This window comes from Grus americana, chromosome 1 (genome assembly GCF_028858705.1).
Source record: "Grus americana isolate bGruAme1 chromosome 1, bGruAme1.mat, whole genome shotgun sequence".
NCBI lineage: Eukaryota > Metazoa > Chordata > Aves > Gruiformes > Gruidae > Grus > Grus americana.
Window position 1 is genome coordinate 186114458 of NC_072852.1, and position 22785 is coordinate 186137242.

General features: G+C 42.0%; 1 protein-coding gene across 6 annotated transcripts in view; it reads right to left on the reverse strand.

The window, feature by feature from the left end:
- Window positions 1–22785, reverse strand: part of ENOX1 (ecto-NOX disulfide-thiol exchanger 1) — a 370433-nt gene that overhangs the window by 23104 nt on the left and 324544 nt on the right. For all 6 annotated transcript variants that reach the window (XM_054809849.1, XM_054809876.1, XM_054809859.1 and 3 more), the window contains 3 exons: window positions 22234–22418; window positions 5195–5302; window positions 388–444 (listed from right to left, as the gene is read on the reverse strand). In XM_054809849.1, coding sequence (XP_054665824.1) covers window positions 388–444; window positions 5195–5302; window positions 22234–22418 — 350 coding nt within the window. The remainder of the gene's footprint in view (window positions 1–387; window positions 445–5194; window positions 5303–22233; window positions 22419–22785) is intronic.

A 22785-nucleotide genomic window follows, 5' to 3' on the forward strand; every position in this document is an offset into this window, starting at 1 on the left:
GGTGGCAGCCACAGAGACAAACGGTATAACTTTGTAGCTTGAGTAATCCTGGACAGGACACTAAGGCAAAGCATTTCTCTTGCAGTCGTTTCCATGGTATCTTTAGCACCCACATACAGCAAGTAGGACATCGGTTGTTAAAGTCTCATCCAAATAAATCCTACAAAGTAAATTGCATGGAACCCAATTTATCTACCTCGAAATGAAGTTTGCTGGGATTTGAACCTGTGGCTTCAGGAAAAAAGAAAACACATTCAGGCACTTCAAACCTGATGTGCAAATCATTCAGCCATTCTATCAGCTTTAAGACATAAATAGTAAATTTGAGACCATACGCATGCATATATATATATACACATAAATCTATACATAGATAGCTGTACCTACATTTGCCTGAGATTCATCATGCCCATTGATTTCTGCTAATTCCTTGGCGCTTTTTAACTGCAAAGAGTAAACAAAAACCAGAACAGAATAAACCAAGCACATTACTTGAGTATTTCACACAGTTATCGTTGATTTATTTGAAAGAGCATTTTATAAAGCTTCCAATGAGAAAAACAGATGGAGCATATAATTCTAATGAGTTTTTGCTCAAACCATTTTGAAACCAACATACTTAAGGCTTGATAGGTTGGGGGAAAAAAAAGGAAAATAATAAGACTGGGTCATTATTTTTTAAATAATAAGATTAGAAAGTAGTTTCAAGGCATAAAAAGTGTACAGAATTGGCTCTCAAGAATAATAAACGATTTCATTTCCCATTCTTGTTGCTATTAATTTAAACTTTACAATATTTGCAAGTTGCCACTAGCTAAATAGTGTTTTGCTAATGGTTACTTTTGAATGATGTATTTTGAGCTGTTTAAGATGCCGAAGTGCTACTGTATGTTTCCTTCCTGAGGAAGCATCTAAATAGCTGACACGGCTTCTGGGTATGACAGAAAAGGAGGTGAAGAGAAGAACAGATCTTTTATTTACCCAGTGGCAAGAAGAACTGAGGAGACACTGCCAATTCCAGATATATGATCTGAACCAAAACTTTTTTTTTTTCCTCCTGAATTAGCTTTTTGGGGAAAATCCAGGATTGTATTGCGGATTGTAAAAATCATTCCCAAGAGATTTAAGGAGTGTTCTAGCTCATGTCTCAGCCTCAGTGAAATACGCAGTCGTTTATCCTGTGATTGAGCAAACATAGAAAGCAGGAGACACCACAGCTCTCCTGAGCCTATAAGCCATGGATGTTTGTACACTTAAAAGACCTGCTCAGAACTATTTACTCTTTAGGTAAATCTCTGAAGAGTCATGCTTTTATTCTAACTTAATTCAGAGTAGATATCTGGGGTTGAGGGAGATGGGGAACAATAAACAGAACTTTCTTCTGCATGCCTTGTTTTTTGCCAAAAAAGCTAGGGTTGATGTAGCTGTTGATGACACAGCTGTGATCCTGAATGACAACAGCCCTAAAATGCAGGTGAATAGGAACACTACTATGTTTTGATCAGGTGTCTGACTCAGAAGCGTTGGTGGACTACCACTGGCTAGGTTACCTCCATCATCTTTTAGCTGTGTGACGGGAACAGCTAAACTGTGTGTGATTCCGCTCCTGGCTTCTCAGTTTCCAATCTGACACCTAAGGTAAGAGGGCCACGGTCTCTGTGTACCTTACCATGCAGAGCTGTAAACGGCACCGGTTCAGGAGCTGCAGCTCAAGCCACTACACCAGCCCTGATGGAGAGGGAAGGGGGTGGCAATCCCTGATAAAGCGGTACAAAGGATAGCTGGGAACTGCAAACTCATCGGGTGTCCTGGTTCAATTCACTGGTGCTCATCTTTCAAAACCCTCGAAAAGTCTGCAATTTATACTGACAGCAGGGTGATGCATTTCCAATGAATATTACATGTTTTCCCTGCACAGAAAAAATAACCATCCTGTGAAACCACCTCACTGTGAGGATGGCTGGTAGGAATGAGCTGAGATGGCTACTTCCAGCCAAGCACCAAATTTAGGTATTTCTGCATCGCGGTAAGACCGAAAGAGCTGTTTCCTGAGTCTGCTAGTTTTTCATTACAGAAATTCACCTCATGTGAGCAGTCATGTTGAGTTCAGCTGAATTACTCATCTGAATATGAGGTCAGGAGAGTGTGTTCAGGTGTGTAAAACTGCTCTGCATGCTAATGCCACATCCTGAGCGCTCGAGGAGTGCTGGTCCTTACTTACCTTTCGCCTTTCCTTTTCCAGGCTGATAAAGTGCCATCACCCCTTGGTGACTGCCGGCTTCTTGGACAATGCTCCACATGCGTTCTGCTGGTGACATACCACTTCCTCATCAGCCACACGCGTGTTTGATGGGAGAGTGGGTTCAGCCTTTAGCCTACGTTGGTCTGGCAGGCTTTCACTCCACCGTGGTCTCCCACCATCATCGCCCTGGCACTGCTCCACCAGTTAATCTAATGCAGACGGGATGCTTAAACCTTTCCATCTCTGTTATTGTCTGCCATGCTCTGACAATGATGGCAGAGCTCAGGAGAGAAGGTGCTAATATCCACATCTACACTAGGACCACTGCAGTAGGAGGTGGAGGTGAACTGGTGGAGATAATGGTGGAAAACTTGTGGGTAGAAAATGTGCAGCTGCATTCTCACAGACTAAAGGGGTAAAATCTCTTTTTACCAATACTGTTTTTTTCTAAATTCAAATTCAGATTATATTCTTTACTCACATCCTAAATAGTGAAATGTTGAATAGGAACCTCAGAAAAACATACAGTATTGGAAAAACAGGACTTGCCTTGCCCCCTAGGCAGGCTCCATCACAGGTTGGTGGCAAGTGTGATGTTACCAGCAGAGAGTATGCTGAGGCAACGTACTGAACTAGTGCCAGTAACTACCAAAGGATTACCTTAAAGGAAAGGAGAAAGGTTGAGACTTAGAAGTCTCTGATGCATCTAATGCTGTGGTTGGGGTAGTCTGACTCAAATCAGTGGGTTTGAATCTCTCTGACAACCAGACCTGGCAGCCACGGGCTAGATATGATTCAGAAACCTTTTGGCTACAGTAATGCAATATGGTGCACGAGCGAACGGGACATCTCCCAGCAGGACATCCCAGCCTGGATGCAGCTGGGTTGGTGCAACTGGATCAGCGCGAGATGTGCTGAGCCAGCAGATGTGCTCAGCCACAGCTGCACCGCTCCATGCAAACATGCCCATGGTGAGGCAGGGCAGGATCCCTCTGCCAGCTTGAGATGAAAAGGCAGATTTTAGCAAAAATATCACAAAAACAAGCTATACAAATGAGGTGGGAACCCGGTGCTATTTATTTTTTAAAGAAATGTTCATATTTACTTGACTCTGCTGGATGATTTTCAATACCCACTGTGGGTAAAACACACAGATGAGCTGTGGTGCTTGTAAAGGAAAGCTGTGAGCCTTGGCAAGTGGGGGTCATTACTGCTAGGGCTTCTGCAATTCTGGAAAGTTTTGGAACTGGTTCAGGGTTGTTGGAGAAGCACACTGGCTGCGTAGCACTCCTTAGGAATCCTGGCTACTTACAGTCTTGGCCTTAGGCGTGTTTCAGAGCTAATTCTCAAGAGAAATGCAGATCCATCCTGCCTTTCTTCCAGCTACTGTTTCGCCTGTCTGCCTAGCATGAGTGCACATTTGATTCGCAATTAGTAGGAGTCTGCAGAGATTCAAAAGTCTGCCCTGGTGGTCCCTACTGGGGCCTCGCATTGTAAGTTCTTCCCATACGTTTTTGCAGCATTTAATTGCTACCAAGATATAAAATAACTTCATGCAATTCCATTATTTCTTCTTTTTTTTTTAAAGTATTTTATAACACTATACCTTGAATGCCATGTAAAAACGTAAATGAGATGCAATTAACTCAATAATCTGCTGGATTCTGTGTTTATGAAGATTCTGTCATTACCAGATCCATTCTTCCTCATGAAGTTTTGTATAATACAGTCTTGCATCAGTTCTCACTTAGAAGGTTATCTTTGTAACCATAAGTGCTAAGAACATGTATCTCAACATAAAAGCTTTATTCTTTCCAGGGTCTAAATTATTAGTTTCTAGAATATATTTGTCACAAGATATGTTCAGAAGCAAATGTTAGCTGTGGAACAATGCCACAGATTTTATAACGAGCATTAAAAAAATCTGAAATAAGCATAATTTACATTTCCCAATATGTACATTAAATGTATAAATCTGTCTGCAGACATAATCAGACATACGTGCTGAAAAATCTTGAACATAAGAATCATCAGCATTTTGAATCTCTGCCATCTAAGCAATTCAAGATCCCACAGTCTTTAAACTGCAAATACTTAACCAAGTCACTAAATACTTTAGCTCAAAGTTTATATAGAAAGGATCAAAATATGGTCTCAAAGCAGAGACTGTGCCTGTGCAGCACGGGTGGGGATTTGTGATTTCAGTGTATCCAAGCCACGTGGTTTATACAGACAACATGTATTTGTGCATGTTGTGCTTGCACACAACGCACTGTTTCATCTCCAGATATACAGTTTAGCACTAGATTTTCTTTTTGCTGGGTAACTATCCATCTTAACACGCTTATAAAACAATACTGTCAAATACACTTCTCGGTGTCATAGAACACCTTAGTATCAAAGAAGGTATGATAATCAGATTTGGAGAGGGTTGCTTGTCACTGCTTAAATAAGCGCATTAATAACTACTTTTTTAATGCCATTATGAGAAAGGGTTTTGTATAGTCTTATTTGCATGAATAACCCTGGAGATGCTGACCTCTTTTTCTTCAATACTAGTCTTAAAAGAAAGAGCTGGTTTGTTTCAGATATATTTGCTTTTCAGATATATTTAACTCTCCTAACATTTTTTTTTTTTAATTCAGAGTGAAAACACACTTCACGGACATCTATGTAGAATAATGTAAGAGGAAATGTTACTTAAGACATGAAATTCAATACTGGATAGTATAAACTAAGGATCCCTTTTCTCTCTGTTTTCTCAAACTCTGCGTAAGCCTCAGCTGTGTCCACAAATGCTAATAAGAGCAGACACACAGGCCACATAAGGTTATGTCTTGCTCACAGCATACGCTGTGGTCAGACTCCCATGGATTTTGGAGATGAAGCCATGAGTCCTCCATCCCCTTAGCATGCCTAAGCCAGCATTTTTCTCCCGCCAGAAACACTCACCTGTTCCTGCAGGACTTTAAGCATCGCTTGCGTATGTGTTTGCTCTTCCTTGGCTTGCTCCAGTTCAGATTTTTTGTTATTTAATTCTTCCTGTATGCTCAGCAATTGCTGCACAAACAAAGGGAGTTTCTGGTTAGCATCGTCTGGATCCAAAGCAGGTTTAAATCCTCAGTTTGATAAATCCTCATTTCAAACAATGCTTTGCAGTCTGCTCCTACATTTATTATTGTTGCATAATCTGCTGTGTCTAAATGGACCAGAGGTAAATTATTTTCATCTGCATCTCCTTCTGCAGCAGTGCTCCACGAGTAATGCATCTGTTAATGTGTGTTAAGCTATTTGTTACACTAAAGTAGAAACTCCTGGTACAGTATATCACCCACAGAGCGACTGTCACATTCCTCTGAACCAAAATCTTATTTGTAGAAGTATATGCAGTGGTTTTAATAATACTAGGGTAAACACTATGGTACATAAATAATTTAAAAGCACAGCTCTTTAATATAATTAGTCATTGGCCCACAGCCATTTTCATTCTATGCAAAGCAATATTCTGGAAAGCTTTCACCATGAGTTGCCAAGAAGACAAAATCTTTCCTCTTTTTTCCTTGTGCAGTGATATTTTATTAGATCAGGAAGACTGATGCCCTACAATCAATATATCAGCCAGCAATACTGCTGATCTGAACTGTCAAAACAAAAAGCTATGACCAAAAGCTATTTTTAGGAAGAGAATTCTGTGATGTAGGGACATCTTTAAAATCCCGCATTCCCTGGTCTTGGCTGCTTTAGGTTCTGCCTAGCTTTATTGTGACTGTCAAGAGCAGGTCAGTAGATTTAATTAATTCTGAAATGATTATATATTTTTGTATTGATGCAATGAATGTTAGATACTGCTAAAGACCAAGAGGAGACAAACATGAGATTAAAAAGGAGTTTATGGTGCTTTCCCTTAGTGATCCGGAAAGGAAACTCTGATTTGCTGGGGCAGCATATTGCTCGTAAGCACACTCCTTTTTAAGGACTACCTGAATGAGGAATTGCTTTACTAACCGGTGTTACTGATCTAACCATGTATCTAGGGACCTAAGGCTTAGTTTATGCTTGCACTTAGGACTGGTAACTCTGACTCAAATAAATGTTGAAGGTGTTCAGCATCTTGGTAAGCTACAGATAGCAAACCTAGAAATAGTGCCTGGCCTTGTTCCACTGCACTGGAAGTCCCAGGCATCAAAGGACACGGTGCCAAAATTGTTTTCAGAGCTGCTTGGAAACAGATGATATTTCAGGAGTCATTGATAGTGTATTTCTGTTGTAAGAGAACACTGGTATGATGGATTAATTCAGCTACTGAAGTAAAAATACATGTGGGTATATATCTGATTATATCTCATGCACTCTACAGTCCAGCTGCGTTAGCATTTTGATGGATCTTGCTGCCCAGACTGCTCCCTGGGAGCCTTCAAGAGACATTCAGGTATGTGTATTCACTCTACCACAGCACAATAGCATTTCAAACCTGAAGATTTTACATGAAATAACAAAGTCTGTTCTACTGAGTCTCTTGCCCAGCCAACTTTTGTATGAGAAGCTCTACTTTGGCATTTCCTGACCAGGGATGGATTGCCACCTCAGGCCTGTGTTCATCTTGCCTGTTGGGTACTACTCCCTAATTTTCAGAAGATAAACTGAATTTGTGTATACTGTCGTATGTCACACACTCATACCCATGTAGGTCCTTAGCACAGTTATAGTTTTCCAGACATTTCGTAACTTTTTAGCCCAGAAGGGATCATTTAGTCACCTCATGTAACCTCCTATTATTACAGACCATTAAGCTTCACCCAGGATAGCTCTAATTAATTTCTGCAATTTAGAAAGAAGGAACTCCAATCCCCAGAAGAGAAGCAGAGCATACAAGACACCAGAAAGACAGCATAAGCCCTTTCAAGGGTCACTAATTGAGACATCTGAGTTTGGTAAGCAGCTGTGTCACCTAATAAGGTCTGGTGGAATGTCCTCTCCTTCCCAGATGCAACCCGTTTGACCTCACACACCTGAACATGACAAGGGTTTTTAAGAGAAAGGAGTCTTTGTCCCCCATCTAAGAGTCTTCTCTGAGCAGTTGTGTCTTACCAGTGTGGCCAGCCTCTGATGATTCAAAGGGAGGAGCCAAAATGAATGAAGTGATCCTCACACAAAGTCAGGAATGCATCTAGTCAATTATGTTACAGAGGGGTGGGAAGCCCCTCTTTTTATCGCTGGGCAATCAGCTGAAACTTTGAAGCATGGAATTTGATTATCATCATTGTCTCAGTGTGGTGCTACAAGGACTAGGGAGTCTGAGGAGGGCCTCACAAGAGATCTTGTTTGCTCCACAGCCTCTGAAGGAAGTGAATAGCCATGCATGTCCAAGGAAAACATCACCACCATCCAGACTGCACCTTCATCCTGGTTCAGAGATTTTACTCCAGCTTCTGGGAGAAACCCTGGAGCCCATCATTCTGAATACTACAAACTCCCATCTGGAAGATCCCAAGTGAGTTTTCAGTCCATCTCTGCACCTGGAAAGCCTTTTTCACTACTGAATGACTGTTACAAATGGGAAAACAATTTTCACTTATGGATGGAACTTGTTATACTTCTGTCAGATCTCTTATCTTCTTCCCTGGCCTACCCACCCCTTCCACGTGGTTTTTCTATGGCCGAGTTCTACATACCACACATCAGCTCACAAACTTCCACTGTTTTATTTTCACATCTCCCACTGCGATCTCCCACTGTGATTTAGTCTAATTATATCCCTCTTCCTTTGATGGTGACTCCTTCTGTTTTGTGTTTGAGGCAATTTTTCCCAAACTGTCCGAGCATGGGAGGAAGCGGTGTGCAAGATGCTCTCTGAGAGCATGAGAAAGAGAGAGATGATCCCTGCTCTGCATCTTTGTACATGGCTCTGGACCAGCCAGGAACAGGAATCCCAGGAAAACATGCAACACGCTCAGTTTCCCTGGGGTAAGAGAGTGTGCATTCTGGTTGCAGTATGAGCTGCAAAGCACTTGATATGAGATTAAAACCTTGCAGCAGTCTTAATGGTTAAACTGCCAACTGCTGCAGGCTTACTGTGGGTGCATAGGCTCATATTTTCAAAGGCAGCAAATGGGTCTTAGTTGCTTCAGAGTGGAAGACGGAGGATCTGTAACTAAGGTACCATATTCCCAGTCACACATAAGGTTTTTCATTCACAGAACTGGGACCTTCCCATCCCAACCTCCAGAGATGTCAGAATTGTTTAAACCTTTTAGCCATCCCCTGGAGGTTTAACCTTCTTTCTTTTTCTCTTCCTTGTATTTATCTCTAAAAGCTGCAGAACCTGCTGATTTTCCATGGGTCAGGTTCTGAGATTTCTTTTTCCTGAGTGGTTCATGCTGCCGCCAGGAAGTTGTAACAAGGAGTTATACCTGCCAAACAGCATATTTTTCCCTTCTAGTTTCATTTTGGAAAATGAAGAAATAGCTTTGACCGAAAAAAAAAATCAGCCTAAAACAGACGAACAGCCTGAAAAATTTCAGCACAAACACGTGATGTTTGGCAAAATTAGAAGCAAATGGGAAGAGGATCTTATACTGGCAGGAATGAGGCAAGTTTCATAACAGAGACTGCTGTCATGCCTGCTTATTATCAGACAGCCTCTCTATAAAGATTATAATGAATGATGCCAAGATGATGGTATTTAATTATTCAAAATTATTTTGTTTTTCACATAAATGTGCTTATTAAAAATTGATCCTATAGATATTTCTTCTGCCCTTCAGATTGCTTGCAAGTATATACCACAATCAATTAAAATAAAAAGTTGTTCTTGGTTTTAATGTTTGCGCTGTCTGATACTGTTCCACCTATTTACAATCTCATCCAGCATTTCTGCCAGAGCTTCCCCCCATGCCCACCCACCCATGCATCATTTGCTACCCCATTTCCCACCTGTTATATCCTGCTGACTTGTCTCACAGCTACTGCCAGTACAGCTATCAAAGTGTCCCTTCCTTCAACCTTGTCTCACCTCTCTGGCCACTTCCTTTAAGCCCCGATGTCCCCAACTTTGTGGCACAGCACGACATTCAGACAGCAGTTCCCCAGTTTCCTCAGGCAAAGGAGTGACTTCTTGGTTACACAGCCAGGAAATACCTGGCTCATTCTTCTGTTGTCTTCCAGTGGTCCTCAGGGTGCAATTCTTTGGGTCTCTGAGGGTCCCCTGCAAGTTATGCAAGGGTCTTTTCCCTGAGCCAAAATCCCAGTGTCAGGAAGCAGAAAAGCATCTCACGGTGCCCATCACAGCTCTGAGGATCCTGGAGAGAGACACTTGCACAGCCTAGAGCTCCACGAGTACCAGTCTGGAAGCTCAGCTGGTCTACATGCAACCAAAACCGTTTGTCACCGTGGCTGCCAGGCTGACCCTAAGAAATGAAGCCCTGTAGTATCAGAGTGGTAGACATCACTGATATCCTCTTACTGGCATTTCCAGAAAGGAGACAGGAAAGGAGAAAGAATTAACCTACAGGTTGTCTCTCCAGAGATCAATCAATGCATTTTAGACAAGAAAATGCAAGTCAGATTGCTTGTTTCCAATGGCAGCTCTGGAGCTGCTCTGTATAGAAATGTTAAATATCACTCTCCCGTGTTAAGCTTCCTTCATTCATGAGGACCAAATCCTCCCTGTACATAAGCGGGTAGCTAATTTCTTTGTATGGGGGGGAAGGGTGTGTGTGTTTTATTTTGTTTTTTTCACACATTCCCACCTCCAATGCTGAATCTCTGTCAGAGACAGTTCAGTACCGCCCATATTGCGTAGATCTCAAAAGTGCAGACAGAAAATTACCATCTTAAACCAATCTTCACAGCTTCTGAAACATTAAATATAGATGGCATTATTGAAACCAGCTGAATTACTCAGACTGTGTACAATGCGGTGCCAGTGTGGCCAAGAATGCTAACAACCGAACAACACACAGTGCCTCAAAATATGAGAGAAGCCCTAAAGGGAAAGTAATAGCTTGCTGTTTTGTGCCACTGTGCAGCCATGAAATATTCTTTCTCTTTCCTCTCCTCCTCCCTGCCCACAGTTCTTCACTGCTCCCCAAAAGGCAGTGTTACATGTGTACATTTAAATATAAATTATGGACATATCTGGAAGTGTGGTCACACACCGAACATAGCAGGACAGAGAAGGGTCTCAGAAGGAAAGCATGGTTTACAGCATTAAACCATCAACTTAGCATGCTAGGAAAAGGGAGGCAGATCGGAAGAGACCACAGGGCCTGAGGCTGTACTTAAGATCCTGTAAGGCTGACAGAATAATGAAAAAGGAAAACCGGCATTTGCCACAAGTTTAGCAGTTATACTGCTGAATGGTCCTGCCCCTGCTATTTTGGTGATGGTTTTCTCTACAGCTGCTTGAAATGAAGTATGAAAAGGTTGCAAAGACCTTTAAGAAAGGGAAGTAAAGAAGAGCAGACAAAAGAACACCCCTGAGGTGGGAGCACTGACTTTGATCACAGGTTGTGCAGGCAGCCTCAGCAAACCCAACCTGCTCAGCCACGGGAAGGAGGCACAGACTCTCCCTCCCACTTCTGGAGCAGCTGCGGAGTGTCCAGAAAAGAGCTGTGGCAAACTCTTCTGAAATGAGAGTATCAGTCAAAGAGGGATGGTCTTACACAGCCTAACTGAGCCAACTCAGTCGAATGGCTGTCTTAGACACCCTGTGAGCTCAGGCAAACTGAATTCTCCTATCCATACAATGTTTGGGGGCACCTTGCTACTCTCCACTTACCATCTATAGGGAACATAACCCTATATAGGAGAAACGGGGAGATCTGATTCACTAGGTACCTAAAATGAAGGCAAAACTTCTGTGCCTCAAACAGGTAGGCTGTATCCCAACCAAGGCTGCCTTTTTCAGTGCTGATGAAACCAAGGCGTGCACACTAAACAGTAACCCAGGCAAGCAGTTCTCGCTTGTGTAAAAGTGCAGCCCTTTCCCCTAAACTACCCTAGATTCAGAGATCTAAAAAGTATGAAATCACAGGCATTGAAAGGATTGCAGAGTTCACCTAAAAATTAAAGCATCCACCCTAGCAATTTCTGAGGTTTAATTCTCTCCCCCCACCCCCACCCCCCGCCCCGTGTTTCTGTGTCTTTTCTAACTTTATTTTATAGAAAGAAAAAGAAGTTAGAGTTTGCCAAATGGAAAAGGACAAAAATCAGCAAGGAAAGTAAGTGTTTCAAAATTCTTAGAAGCTGTTCACAAATACAGAGGGGAAGGACGGGAAATATTTCTTTTTAGAATCCTCCTTAGGTAGAAGGAAAAGAAATAATGAATCAAAATGAAATCTCAGGTACACAAGCAAGTGCAAAATAAAAATACAAATCCCTCTTCCAGTACTTCCACGGACCGTCTGGAAGAGTGTTTTTCTCTTTTTCTAAAAGACAGACAAGATTTCATATCACAAATGGCCAGCACATGGCAGGCTTGAATAATGAGAAAGTGACTTCCCAGCTGAGCAAATATGCATTAGTAACAAGACGCTGATGAGGCCAGACAAATCACCAAGGAAACAGGAGAATGTGAAAGACAAGTCAAAGAAGCTTTAGAAATGAGCCCTCAAGGAAGTTAGCCATGTTGCAGCAGTAAGGGCAACATACAAGCCATCCTAATGTATGACAAGGCACTATTAAAATAAAGCGCATGACTGTGGATTTTTTTAAGGGAATAAAAAGAAACACAGTGTAATAGTACTATGTTTCTCATCCCTCCCACCTCTCAGGGACCGCCTGTGTCGTAGGAACTACAGGAATGGCATTGTTTGGATGGATCATGGGGTTTGCAATGACAGAAGAATCCAAGCCCTTACCACCCTGGGCTGGTGAAGAGCTGCACGTGGATCAACAGCGCAGCTCCTGCTTGTTGGGCATCCACCTGCAAAGTGGGTTTTCCTGCCTCTCTGGCCAGAGGCAAAGACCATGCTGAACATGCTAGCTCCACAGGTTAACCACCTCAGAGGGGGCTGGGGAGCTGGGCACACACCTGATGGGTGAGTGCATATGGTGGCACTACCAAAGAACTCAGTCTAGCTGCTTCCTTAGGGAGATGTTTACCATGCTCCCCTCCCACTGCTATTAGGCTGACTGCAGAGGTCCTACAGCTTTATAGCACTCAGAGCAGGAGCAGGCAGGACCAAACCCAAGAAATATGTCAAAAGAGAAAACAGAGAGACACAGTGCAACTACCTAAAGGGAAGTTATAGAGAAGATGGAGTCAGGCTCTTGGGTAAGGAGTGAGGATGAAGAGACACATACTCATCAAGGAATATTTCTATTATATATAAGGAAAATATTCCACAGTGAGGGTGGCCAGCCACTTGAACAAGGGCTCAGAGAAGCTGTGGACTCCATCCTTGGAGGTACAGAGAACATAGCTAGACAAGGCCCTGAGCAAAACTGAGACAAGTCCAGAGCTGACCCTGCTTTGAGCAGAGGGGTGGTGTACATGGCCTCCAGATATCTCTTCTGACTTACTGTATGATTCTAAAAAATACCTAATAGGTATAGGATAATTAGATTGCAATTTATTTTGTTTCTATGAGCCATAGTAATTCAGCCACACTGACTACAAGAGGCAGTGTTTGGGGTTGGATAACAGATGAAAAGAGAACATGGATAGTGCAATGAATAGCTTAAGAGCCAGTTCTACAGCTTTCCTTTGTTAAGTAATTTTTAAGCATATCTCTTACTCCAGGCAAGAAAGAAAAATTCTCTTAGGTCAGCTATGGACTGTTGCAGCAAATGAGGAAAAGACTCAAGTCCTTAGGGACCTTACAGAATCAATCCCTCCTCTCAAAAGTGAAATTCTCTCAATTTACTGATAGATACTTAGTGCAAGCATCAGGGATCCCTCTCTGGGATCTGACTTTAAGAGCAGATTGCACAAGGTCTTTGATTTTGATGGTGGTCTGTGGAGAGGAGAAGTGTGACTGAAGCCCGTTATACCTTATCAATAAAACTCCCTCGTACCTTTGTGAAATGAGGTGACTAGCACGCTACATAGCCCTTGACTGGCAATAGGTGAGCGGGCAGGTGGGCTTACTGTTTGCTCTGATCCTGAGCAAAAGAAGAGGGCTGATCCTAAATGAGCGTCACATTCCCTCTGCCCTCATATCTGTCCCACAAGGGAACCACTTGGCACCTGGTTCAATGCACAGTCCAAGGAAGACATGATCACCCATTCATACCAACCTCTTCTTCTCCAACCTTTCACCTGTACCTGTCCATTGTGGATACCCTCTCACCAGGCAATGGCACTTCAACTGTATGATCCCATCTCTTCTTTCTGCAAATGAGCATGATATAGAACGCTCTTTCTCAACAACCCAAAATTTCCTATATTTTATTAATTTTAAAGGAGAATAAAAAGACCTGACACATTTTGATTAGGAGAAGAATGACACTAGGGAAGAGAATCAATTTGGTCAGTGTTATTCCTATTGAAACACAGTTCCTAGTAACGAAAGCTTCAAATGCATTTGGAAACTATCTAATCAGCAAACCAACACTAGAATTTAGGATCTTTTAAAGAATTCACATAAGATCACTAGACCATAAAACTTATAAGATCTGTCCTTCACCACAAGAAGACTACACAAGCATGTTAATGAAGATACTAGTTGATTTCTTTCATATTTTAAAAAAAAGTGTGTGCACCCGATTATTTCCCTCCAAAATGTTTATTCTTGCTGCCAATCTTTAGCTTTTCTAGTGGTAGCAGGCAAAAAGATGCTACCCTCCACCATCTTACCACTAGAACAGCTATTGAGAATATGGTGCTTAAAGCATCTGTGGGCCCTTATTTACACTTCCCCTAATATTGTTGAAGTGGTAGTGGCAGAAGTGGGAAACTAAACACTGCTGTCAGTAAGGAAAGGTTGTTAAATACAGAGGAGAACCCATTTGGCTTGTCTGAGATCTGGTAAATAATTGGCACTTAATTGCCATCTGCTCTTTTTTTTTTAATATGATCAGAAAGAGTAAGTATTTTCTGGAAGTTTGAACGTGGACAGTACTGTACAGAGCCCTGAAAAGCACAAGGGAACAAAGAGAATACTTATGGGAACATTTCTCTGTCCTGGGAGCAGACATATTTCTTAACCAGTTTCCAAATATCAACCATAGGGTGAGAGAAGAGACAGGCCTGGAAGTGAACATCTGGACATTGGGTCCAGTCCCTCACGCTTGTTTTGTATCCATTCTCTATACATTTATCGGTTTTGATCAACATTGCCATGACTACTCCAGTGCCACTTTTATAGGAAAACAGAAAGATTTAACTTGAATTCGTATTGCAAGAGTAGTAATAAAAAACATTTCCACCTTAATTATTCTGTTCTGTTTATTCAGCAGGTAAAACACAAATACAAGGGGTAATGTTTTTTATCTCTTATTTACTTTTCTCTTTAATACTGCCTTTGGAGAAAAATCAGTTTATAGTTGTGCGTAAGCACATTGGGTGGGTTATATGCTGAATAGATGTTTGGTGAGCAAAAGGTAGGTGGATAAAAAAAGACCACAAATCTCCTCTCCATTTAGGCTATTTTAATAAATACAGCCATAACACGCTCTATCTATTCAAGAATGATGTTAATTTCAGTGATAAACTGCTACTAGAACCTGTATATTTAAAGGTAATTAGTTGTTATAATGGTCACGGCACTCACATGGCACCAGATTCGGCAATTTTCAGCTAACAGCATCTGTGTCTGTGACTTCTAACATTTCAGAAAGTTTGTATGTGAGGAAAAGAAATGGCTGTGACAGTTAACAACATCTGTGAAGGATCTTAGAGCTGCAGACCTAAATGCCAGCTGAGGCTTACTGGATTTTAATAGGTAGTATATTGGTTAGAAGAGTGATGTGGAAAAAAAATATCATGATGCCCTATCCTACTAGCTGTCAAAACCTCCTGGACAGAAACACACTTTTCCTCCCTGCTCCACTGAAAAGGAGTGGGCCATGGGAATAATCAGTTCTTCTGTTAATTGTATGAGAAAAAACTACTTTTCATATAGGATAGGAAATACCTGAGCAATGCCATCTTTGCTTGTAGGAAAAAAATTCTGCTAGTTCAGTGAGGACATTGGAAAATAGACTAGCTCTGCTCCAGTGGCAGGGAATGGTAGAAACACAATTCATTTCAAAGCCAGTACAGTGAGGCCAACACCAGCTACCTTTGGCTTTTCTACTCAGAATGGTTACTATACATTAGAGGTATATGATCTTCCTTAAAAAGCTGAGAGATGACCCTTATGCCATCTCACTTAGACAAAAACAATGATAGAATCATAGAATGGTTTGGGTTGGAAGGGACCTCAAAGATCATCTAGTTCCAACCCCCCTGCCATGGGCAGGGACACCCTCCACCAGACCAGGTTGCCCAAAGCCCCATCCAGCCTGGCCTTGAACGCTTCCAGGGAGGGGGCAGCCACAGCTTCTCTGGGAAACCTGTGCCAGCACCTCACCACCTTCACAGTAAAGAATTTCTTTCTAACATCTAATCTAAACCTACCCTCCTTCAGCTTAAACCCATTACCCCTTGTTCTGTCACTACACTCCCTCATAAACAGTCCCTCTCCAGCTTTCCTGTAGGCCCCTTCAGGTACTGGAAGGCTGCAATTAGATCTCCCTGGAGCCTTCTCTTCTCCAGGCTGAACAATCCCAACTCTCTCAGCCTGTCCTCATAGGAGAGGTGCTTCAGCCCTCTGATCAGCTTTGTGGCCCTCCTCTGGACTCTCTCCAACAGCTCCATGTCTCTCCTGTACTGGGGCCCCCAGAGCTGGACGCAGTACTCCAGGGGGGGTCTCACAAGAGCAGAGTAGAGGGACAGAATCACCTCCCTTGACCTGCTGGTCACACTGCTTTTGATGCAGCCCAGGACACAGTTGGCTTTCTGGGCTGCAAGCGCACACTGCTGGCTCACGTTTTGCTTCTCATCAATCAATACCCCCAAGTCCTTTTCCTCAGGGCTGCTTTCAGTCCATTCCTTGCCCAGTCTATAGCTGTGCTTGGGATTACCCTGACCCACGTGCAGGACCTTGCACTTGGCCTTGTTGAACTTCATGCGGTTCGCACGGGCCCACCTCTCCAGCCTGTCAAGGTCCCTCTGGATGGCATCCCCTCCCTCCAGTGTGTCAACCACACCACACAGCTTGGTGTCGTCGGCAAACTTGCTGAGGGTGCACTCGATTCCACTGTCCATGTCGCCGACAAAGATGTTGAACAGTGCCGGTCCCAGTACCGACCCCTGAGGAACGCCACTCATCACTGTTCTCCACTTGGACATTGAGCCGTTGACCACAACTCAAAAAGGTCCTAATCCGGCTCTGAGTGACTGTACTGTGGAAGGTGTGTATCCCACAGTCCTCGTCACCAAATATGTACCCATCCTACTTCAAGGGAGCGATGAGGGTAAGGAGGAAGCTGCACTGCAGCTCTTCTCACCCTCCCAACCACAACGATGAGGCATACCATGTCCAAACTGTCCTTCCCTGGATGAACACTGAAAAGCTGAAACAATTGCTAGTCATCTGGCACTTATCAGAGCCCTTTGAAAAGAGGTGTATAACTCTCAGATGCACATACTATTTATTTTACATGCTAAATTATTAGTAAACTGCAAAAGCTAGTCCTCAGTAGGTAGGAAATGTCAGGAGCAATGTGGCCTTTGCAGTAAGACCTCAAGTTGCATATTGAACAGCAAGGACAGGAGCGTATTGAATAGGTGATGATTAACTGTGTACTCTCTGTCTGCAGCACCAAACAGGGAAGGGTCTCTGAGGTATATGAGGCAAAATACACAGGCAGTAGTTCTGGCAATTCCTGGCTTCTGAGCGCTCAGATTTGCAATCTGCATTGATATTCAAGTGAAATTGATATTCTTTGGGGGAAAAAAAGAAGACAAAAGAGGACTTTCATCATGCTGCATCAGTGACACCCATACGGGTCATCAACAGGGCCAGAATATGTTCAGTCTCCTGCTGAGATGTCCTGAACCAACAATCAGTGGCACCCACAGCAGTGTATCAGCCTTTATGTCAGCCCTATGCCTATCACCCACGACTGTTCCTATTGTTCTTGTTTTCCACCTTGAGCGCTAATTTTAGAAGAGGCACCCTGCATCCCCTGCTCATGCAATAACCCCATGGCTAGGCTTTAATGCATCACCACCAACAAAGGGGAGCTTGTGCTGTCGTTGTGTGTTAGGAGTATGAACCTGAGCTCAGCTAATGAATCAGACCCCTTAGGGGATAGGGGCAATGAGGTGCCTCTTAAATGTCCCAGATACACCTCAGCATGTGCAAAAGCAGAACTGTAGGCGCTTGTGTACATTTCCTGGAGAAAACATAGGTGGAAGCATGGTTTAAGTGAGGATTTCTGGATGACATCTTTGCCTGCAGGAGCTTAAATTCAGCCCATCATGCTCACAGAGTTGTGAGAGGAAAGAACATTATCATACATTTACATGATGCAATGAAGCACCGTGCAGAATCACCAGTCTATTGGCAAATAAACCAGTTCAGGAATCAGTACAGCTATGCAAGCATGGCCCTATACCTTGTCCAATTAAGCCTGACAAAAAGGTGGAACTAACTTGTTCAATTAGAGAGCCATGCTAAAGGATGTGTACTCTGTAGACTTAGAACTAACTTGAGGAGTAAAACATTACACCAATGGCTGTGCTACAGAGGTGGCTCATGAACAACCCTGGATGACCAGTAAAAATCTAAAATCAGAGGGCTGGAGCACCTCTCCTATGAGGACAGGCTGAGAGAGTTGGGCTTGTTCAGCCCACAGAGGAGAAGGCTCCAGGGAGACCTTATTGCAGCCTTCCAGTACCTGAAGGAGGTCTACAGGAAAGATGGTGAGGGACTGTTTATCAGGGAGTGTAGTGACAGGACAAGGGGTAATGGCTTTAAGCTGAAAGAGGGTAGATTTAGATTAGATATTAGAAAGAAATTCTTTACTGTGAGGGTGGTGAGGCACTGGAACAGGTTGCCCAGAGAAGCTGTGGATGCCCCCTCCCTGGAAGCGTTCAAGGCCAGGTTGGATGGGGCTTTGGGCAACGTGGTCTAGTGGAGGGTGTCCCTGCCCATGGCAGGGGGGTTGGAACTAGATGATCTTTAAGGTCCCTTCCAACCCAACCCATTCTAATTCTAATTCTAATTCTAATTCTAATTCTAATTCTAATTCTAATTCTAATTCTATTCTATTCTATTCTATTCTATCCTATCCTATCCTATCCTATCCTATCCCATCCCATCCAATCCCATCCCATCCCATTCTATCAAATTTACTTGGACATGTGCTAATGAATGCCATCTATGTGGCAAACTGATATTTTTCAAAAACTTGTAACGTTATCAATTTCAAGCAGATTTTATAAAGGATACGGAAACCACATCATTAATTCAATAGCAATTCATTGTCAAATTCTGAGTTCTTGTTTGAAAGCATAAAGGTGGCAAGTGCATTTCCTCAAGTATTTTCTTTGGTGGACAACAAACAAGAAAAGCATAGTTTTCATGCTTTGCTCCTGGAATGGCTGAAACATTTTGATGAGATTTTTTTTCAAAATAATTTTACTTGCTCCTCCACATGGAATATGCTAACCCAAACAGTTAAAATTTGGAGAAATTATATACGCACTGAAAAGTGAATCTTATAATGGCAAGCATTAACCAACGCTACTAGGTGATATTTTCTGCATTACCTATAGGCATGTATCTGGTAAAACATATCAGAGAGACAAGATGTAAAAATTCTTACAGCTGTGCTGTGAAGTATTGTAAAAATTGTTACAACTAAAACATCCTTCCTTGTGATCACAGGCTTTGTTAGAGCATACCAAACACTGCTGGAAAAACAGAGCCATTCAAAAAGTGATCTGCTTGGTATGTGTGTTCTCATATAGAAATAAATTGAAGGCAATACCACCTATGCAGCAGTGACAAGTTAATTCAATTTCCATCTCAAAATCAGGTAAAGTGTATCTCATTTGTTACCATGGATACAAGACATTATTTCCATTTGTTTGAGATCTCACAGTGGGTATGAAATTAAACTGTGACACAGTTTTATGGAGGAAGTTGACTAAAAACCCCATAAGTTCAATGTCATTAGTCCAAAGGATTTTCTTTTTTAGACACACTAAATAAGGAGGTTGCTACTACTGCCCATAAGGTATACTTCATAAGAAAATATCTGTGTGATTTTGCTGATGCTACTTTGGATCAGTAGGAGTGATGGAAGAGAAAATAAACATCCATTTCATCAGTCCTGCAAATGTGGGAAAGAATCCTGAAAAAAGTCCAGATGGTAGAAGTACATTAAAAATACATTGATGTTGTGTCATTTGCTATTGTTTGAAACCAAATATGTTTACAAAAAAAAAAAATTCTTGATTCTGAAAATGCATCCACTTTAATCAGATAAATCTGCTTTTCAGGCTGCAGCTCAAATCACTTGTTTTCTAGTTTCCAGAGTTAGAAGAAAAAGAGGTATATGAAAAAGCAGAGGAGAATGAAGAAGAAAGAATGCTGACATATATGTAGGGTTCAGGCATTCGATGGCATTCAGTTTACCTTGTCTGAAATTAATTTTAATATATACAAAAGCATAAAAGGGAATACAGGTCTCTTGTTAAATTATTACTACTCAAGTCCTGGCTATATGTTTAATATTTCATAAAGAGACTGATTTTCTGAGCATCTGCTATACTGATGGATTTCAGCTAACTTTGTCATCTCTCAACATTTACAAAACCAACCTGAGAGAAAACAGAGTCTACCTAAATCAAAGGTTTATTTCTAAATATTCATGCATGAACTGCATGAAAAGCAAAAAGGTTATAGGATGTCATGACTATGGCTAATCATTGAAATCCAAAGCCATCATCCAGCTGCTTAATTGACTGATGATTTCCCACCAAATATTCTGAACTCCACCTCCAGTGCTTCTGTGTTGCTGCCCTCCTCAGCATATTGTCAGACTGTATTATCTGCAATGTCTTCTCCAGCTCCCTGGGCCATCTCTAATTATATCCCGTTGGGAGTTAGTAGGTCTGACCCCGAGATGGCAAACTAGAAAAATTCAGTACCTCACAGCAAAATTGTCACGAACATAGAAACTCTCAGAGGAATACGAACTACAGTGTCCATTGCTAGCTGAACAGAGAGATAAGTAAGTCGCTCTCTGTTATTGACTTGCATTATTAACATTTGCTTGAAGTTACAATAGAAATCTATTTATATTCTACACACTTGATTATCCTTCATCCAGACCCCAGGTAGGAAATTATAATAATGCAAAATGAGTGTTAGGGCTCTAGCATTTTGATTTAGTAGTATTTTGCGCCCACTTTTCACTGATTTTAATGGAGAATTAGCACCAGGCTGAAATTTAGCACAATATTTATATATGCAGTTAAATTTAATGAAGCCAGTGATATTTAAGTATCCATTTATATAAGGATAAGATCATGAATAGACCTCAAGCATATCTAAAGTATACTGAAACCTCAAGTATTTCTGATTAATGACTTAAGTTCAGAACAGATTTTATTCCTGAATGGTCAATGACTTATTTTCTATTTTTCAAATGTTTTGTTCAGAATTACTCCACTATACCATAAATCATCCTAATTTGGTAAAACTCTGCAGGTTTTGAAGGGGTTTATGTTTATATAAACACAGGTATAGGCTTGTGTTGTGCTCTGTTATTTGGCGTTAGGCGCAGTTATTTGCAGACTTCTTGGATTCAATGGGTATTGTGATAGCAATGCAATTCCTAATCCAACTAAGTAGTCATATGTACATGAACGTCTCCTGTTTTTTGTCATAAAAAAGCAGCTTAGTACAATCTGGAAGTGGGTATAGCTTGTCTCCTTCTGGAATCTAATACTGGGGTGTGATAGAGGAGCGCACATGTTGCTTCAAGGCACAGATGACGGAGGCCAAATTAACCTCTGCACTGACATCTTGAGAAGCTCCATTCTAGATGGGAACCCAATCCAGTGTCGTGGTGAGCCACTGTCTTTGTGGTCAGTCACGTAGCAGCTGAATACAAGTGCCTGGGCAGAAATGAAGTTATACACATGTATGTTGACGGAGAGCTGCTTACGTGTTAATGGACGTGTCAGACGAAGCAGTGGGAGCAGTCTGGATGTGCTTGCCAAGACGTGCCCTGCACAATGTCAGGAGCACACTGACAAATAAAGGAGAATGGATGAGATAAACTGAACCCCCCTCTGCAGGGACACATTGCAGTTTCTGTCTGACTGATGTCAGAGAAAAAGCTTTGTTGCTGCACTAAACCACTTAAAAATTGCCTGAATGAAAAGGTTACATCCATGGGTCAGCATAAATGATAAAAGCTCAGGAGACAGCATTGATGTTGCTATCCACTTGCAAGTTAGAAGGAGGGTAGTCTGGACAAGCTGGAGATGTCTCAGTCACGCTCAATCAAGAGTCAGCAGAAAAAAAGACAAAGCCGAGAAGTAGAGATGCATCTAAAGATACAGATGAATGCAAACAAAGGAACCACAGAGTACTGGCTATGCTACACTGGACAAACTTTTTGAACTTTTGTGCATAATTAGGGCAATGGGATTAAGTGAGGAGAGCAATAAGGAATGTACTGAAGTAATTGGCTCCTAAACAGAACATGCATAAGGAGTTTCCTTGAATGATCGCTGGGTTTACAGTTTATGAATTCCTAAAATGACTACCTATCCCTAAATATGTCCTCAATTCCTGCCCCTCCCAACTTTCCCCTATCTAAAATCTTCCCCCCCCCACCTCTCCTCCATCTAAAATCTGTAAGATTTTGACTCTGAAAAGAAATCAGGACCTTGATGGCTAATAGTCTTGAGTATGGCACAGCCTCATGGTACCACTTTCCTAAAAAAGAAGACCCATGCTTTTATTCCATAGCAATACCTGCTGCATGCCTTGCATTGTCTGCTGCAGGAACTGCAGCTGCTGGTCCTTCGTAAGGCTTTCTTCTGTTCGAAAGAGCTGTCCTTTCTCCTGTTTCAGGAGCTCCACTTCATTCCTATAAGCGTCCAGCTGCCATCGAAGACTATCGTTCTCTTCCTTTAGCGCATACGCTTGGGCAGCTAGAGCTAAGAGAAAATGAAAATGTGAAGATATCAGTAAAATGGATTGTTTCCTTACAAATAATGCAGAGGACATTGTCAGGGGAGATGACGATACAGCTGAAAGCCAGTGAGACATTTCGGAGCTGAGACAAGACCCAGCAGAGCTGAAAATGATTAGGTTCTGGCAAAGACTGTAGCTGGGAAGTTATTTCCTGGGATGGAAGGAGCCATAAAACGACCCTGGATAATTCAAACACTACTTGCAATCTGGCTGCTAAATTTAGGCTTATATTTTAGGAAGAAACTGGCATGCAGTCCAAGGGCAAAGCAGCCACCAACTTTACAATGTTTTCCCAGTGATGTTATAGGAACTGATACAACCATTTAGTAT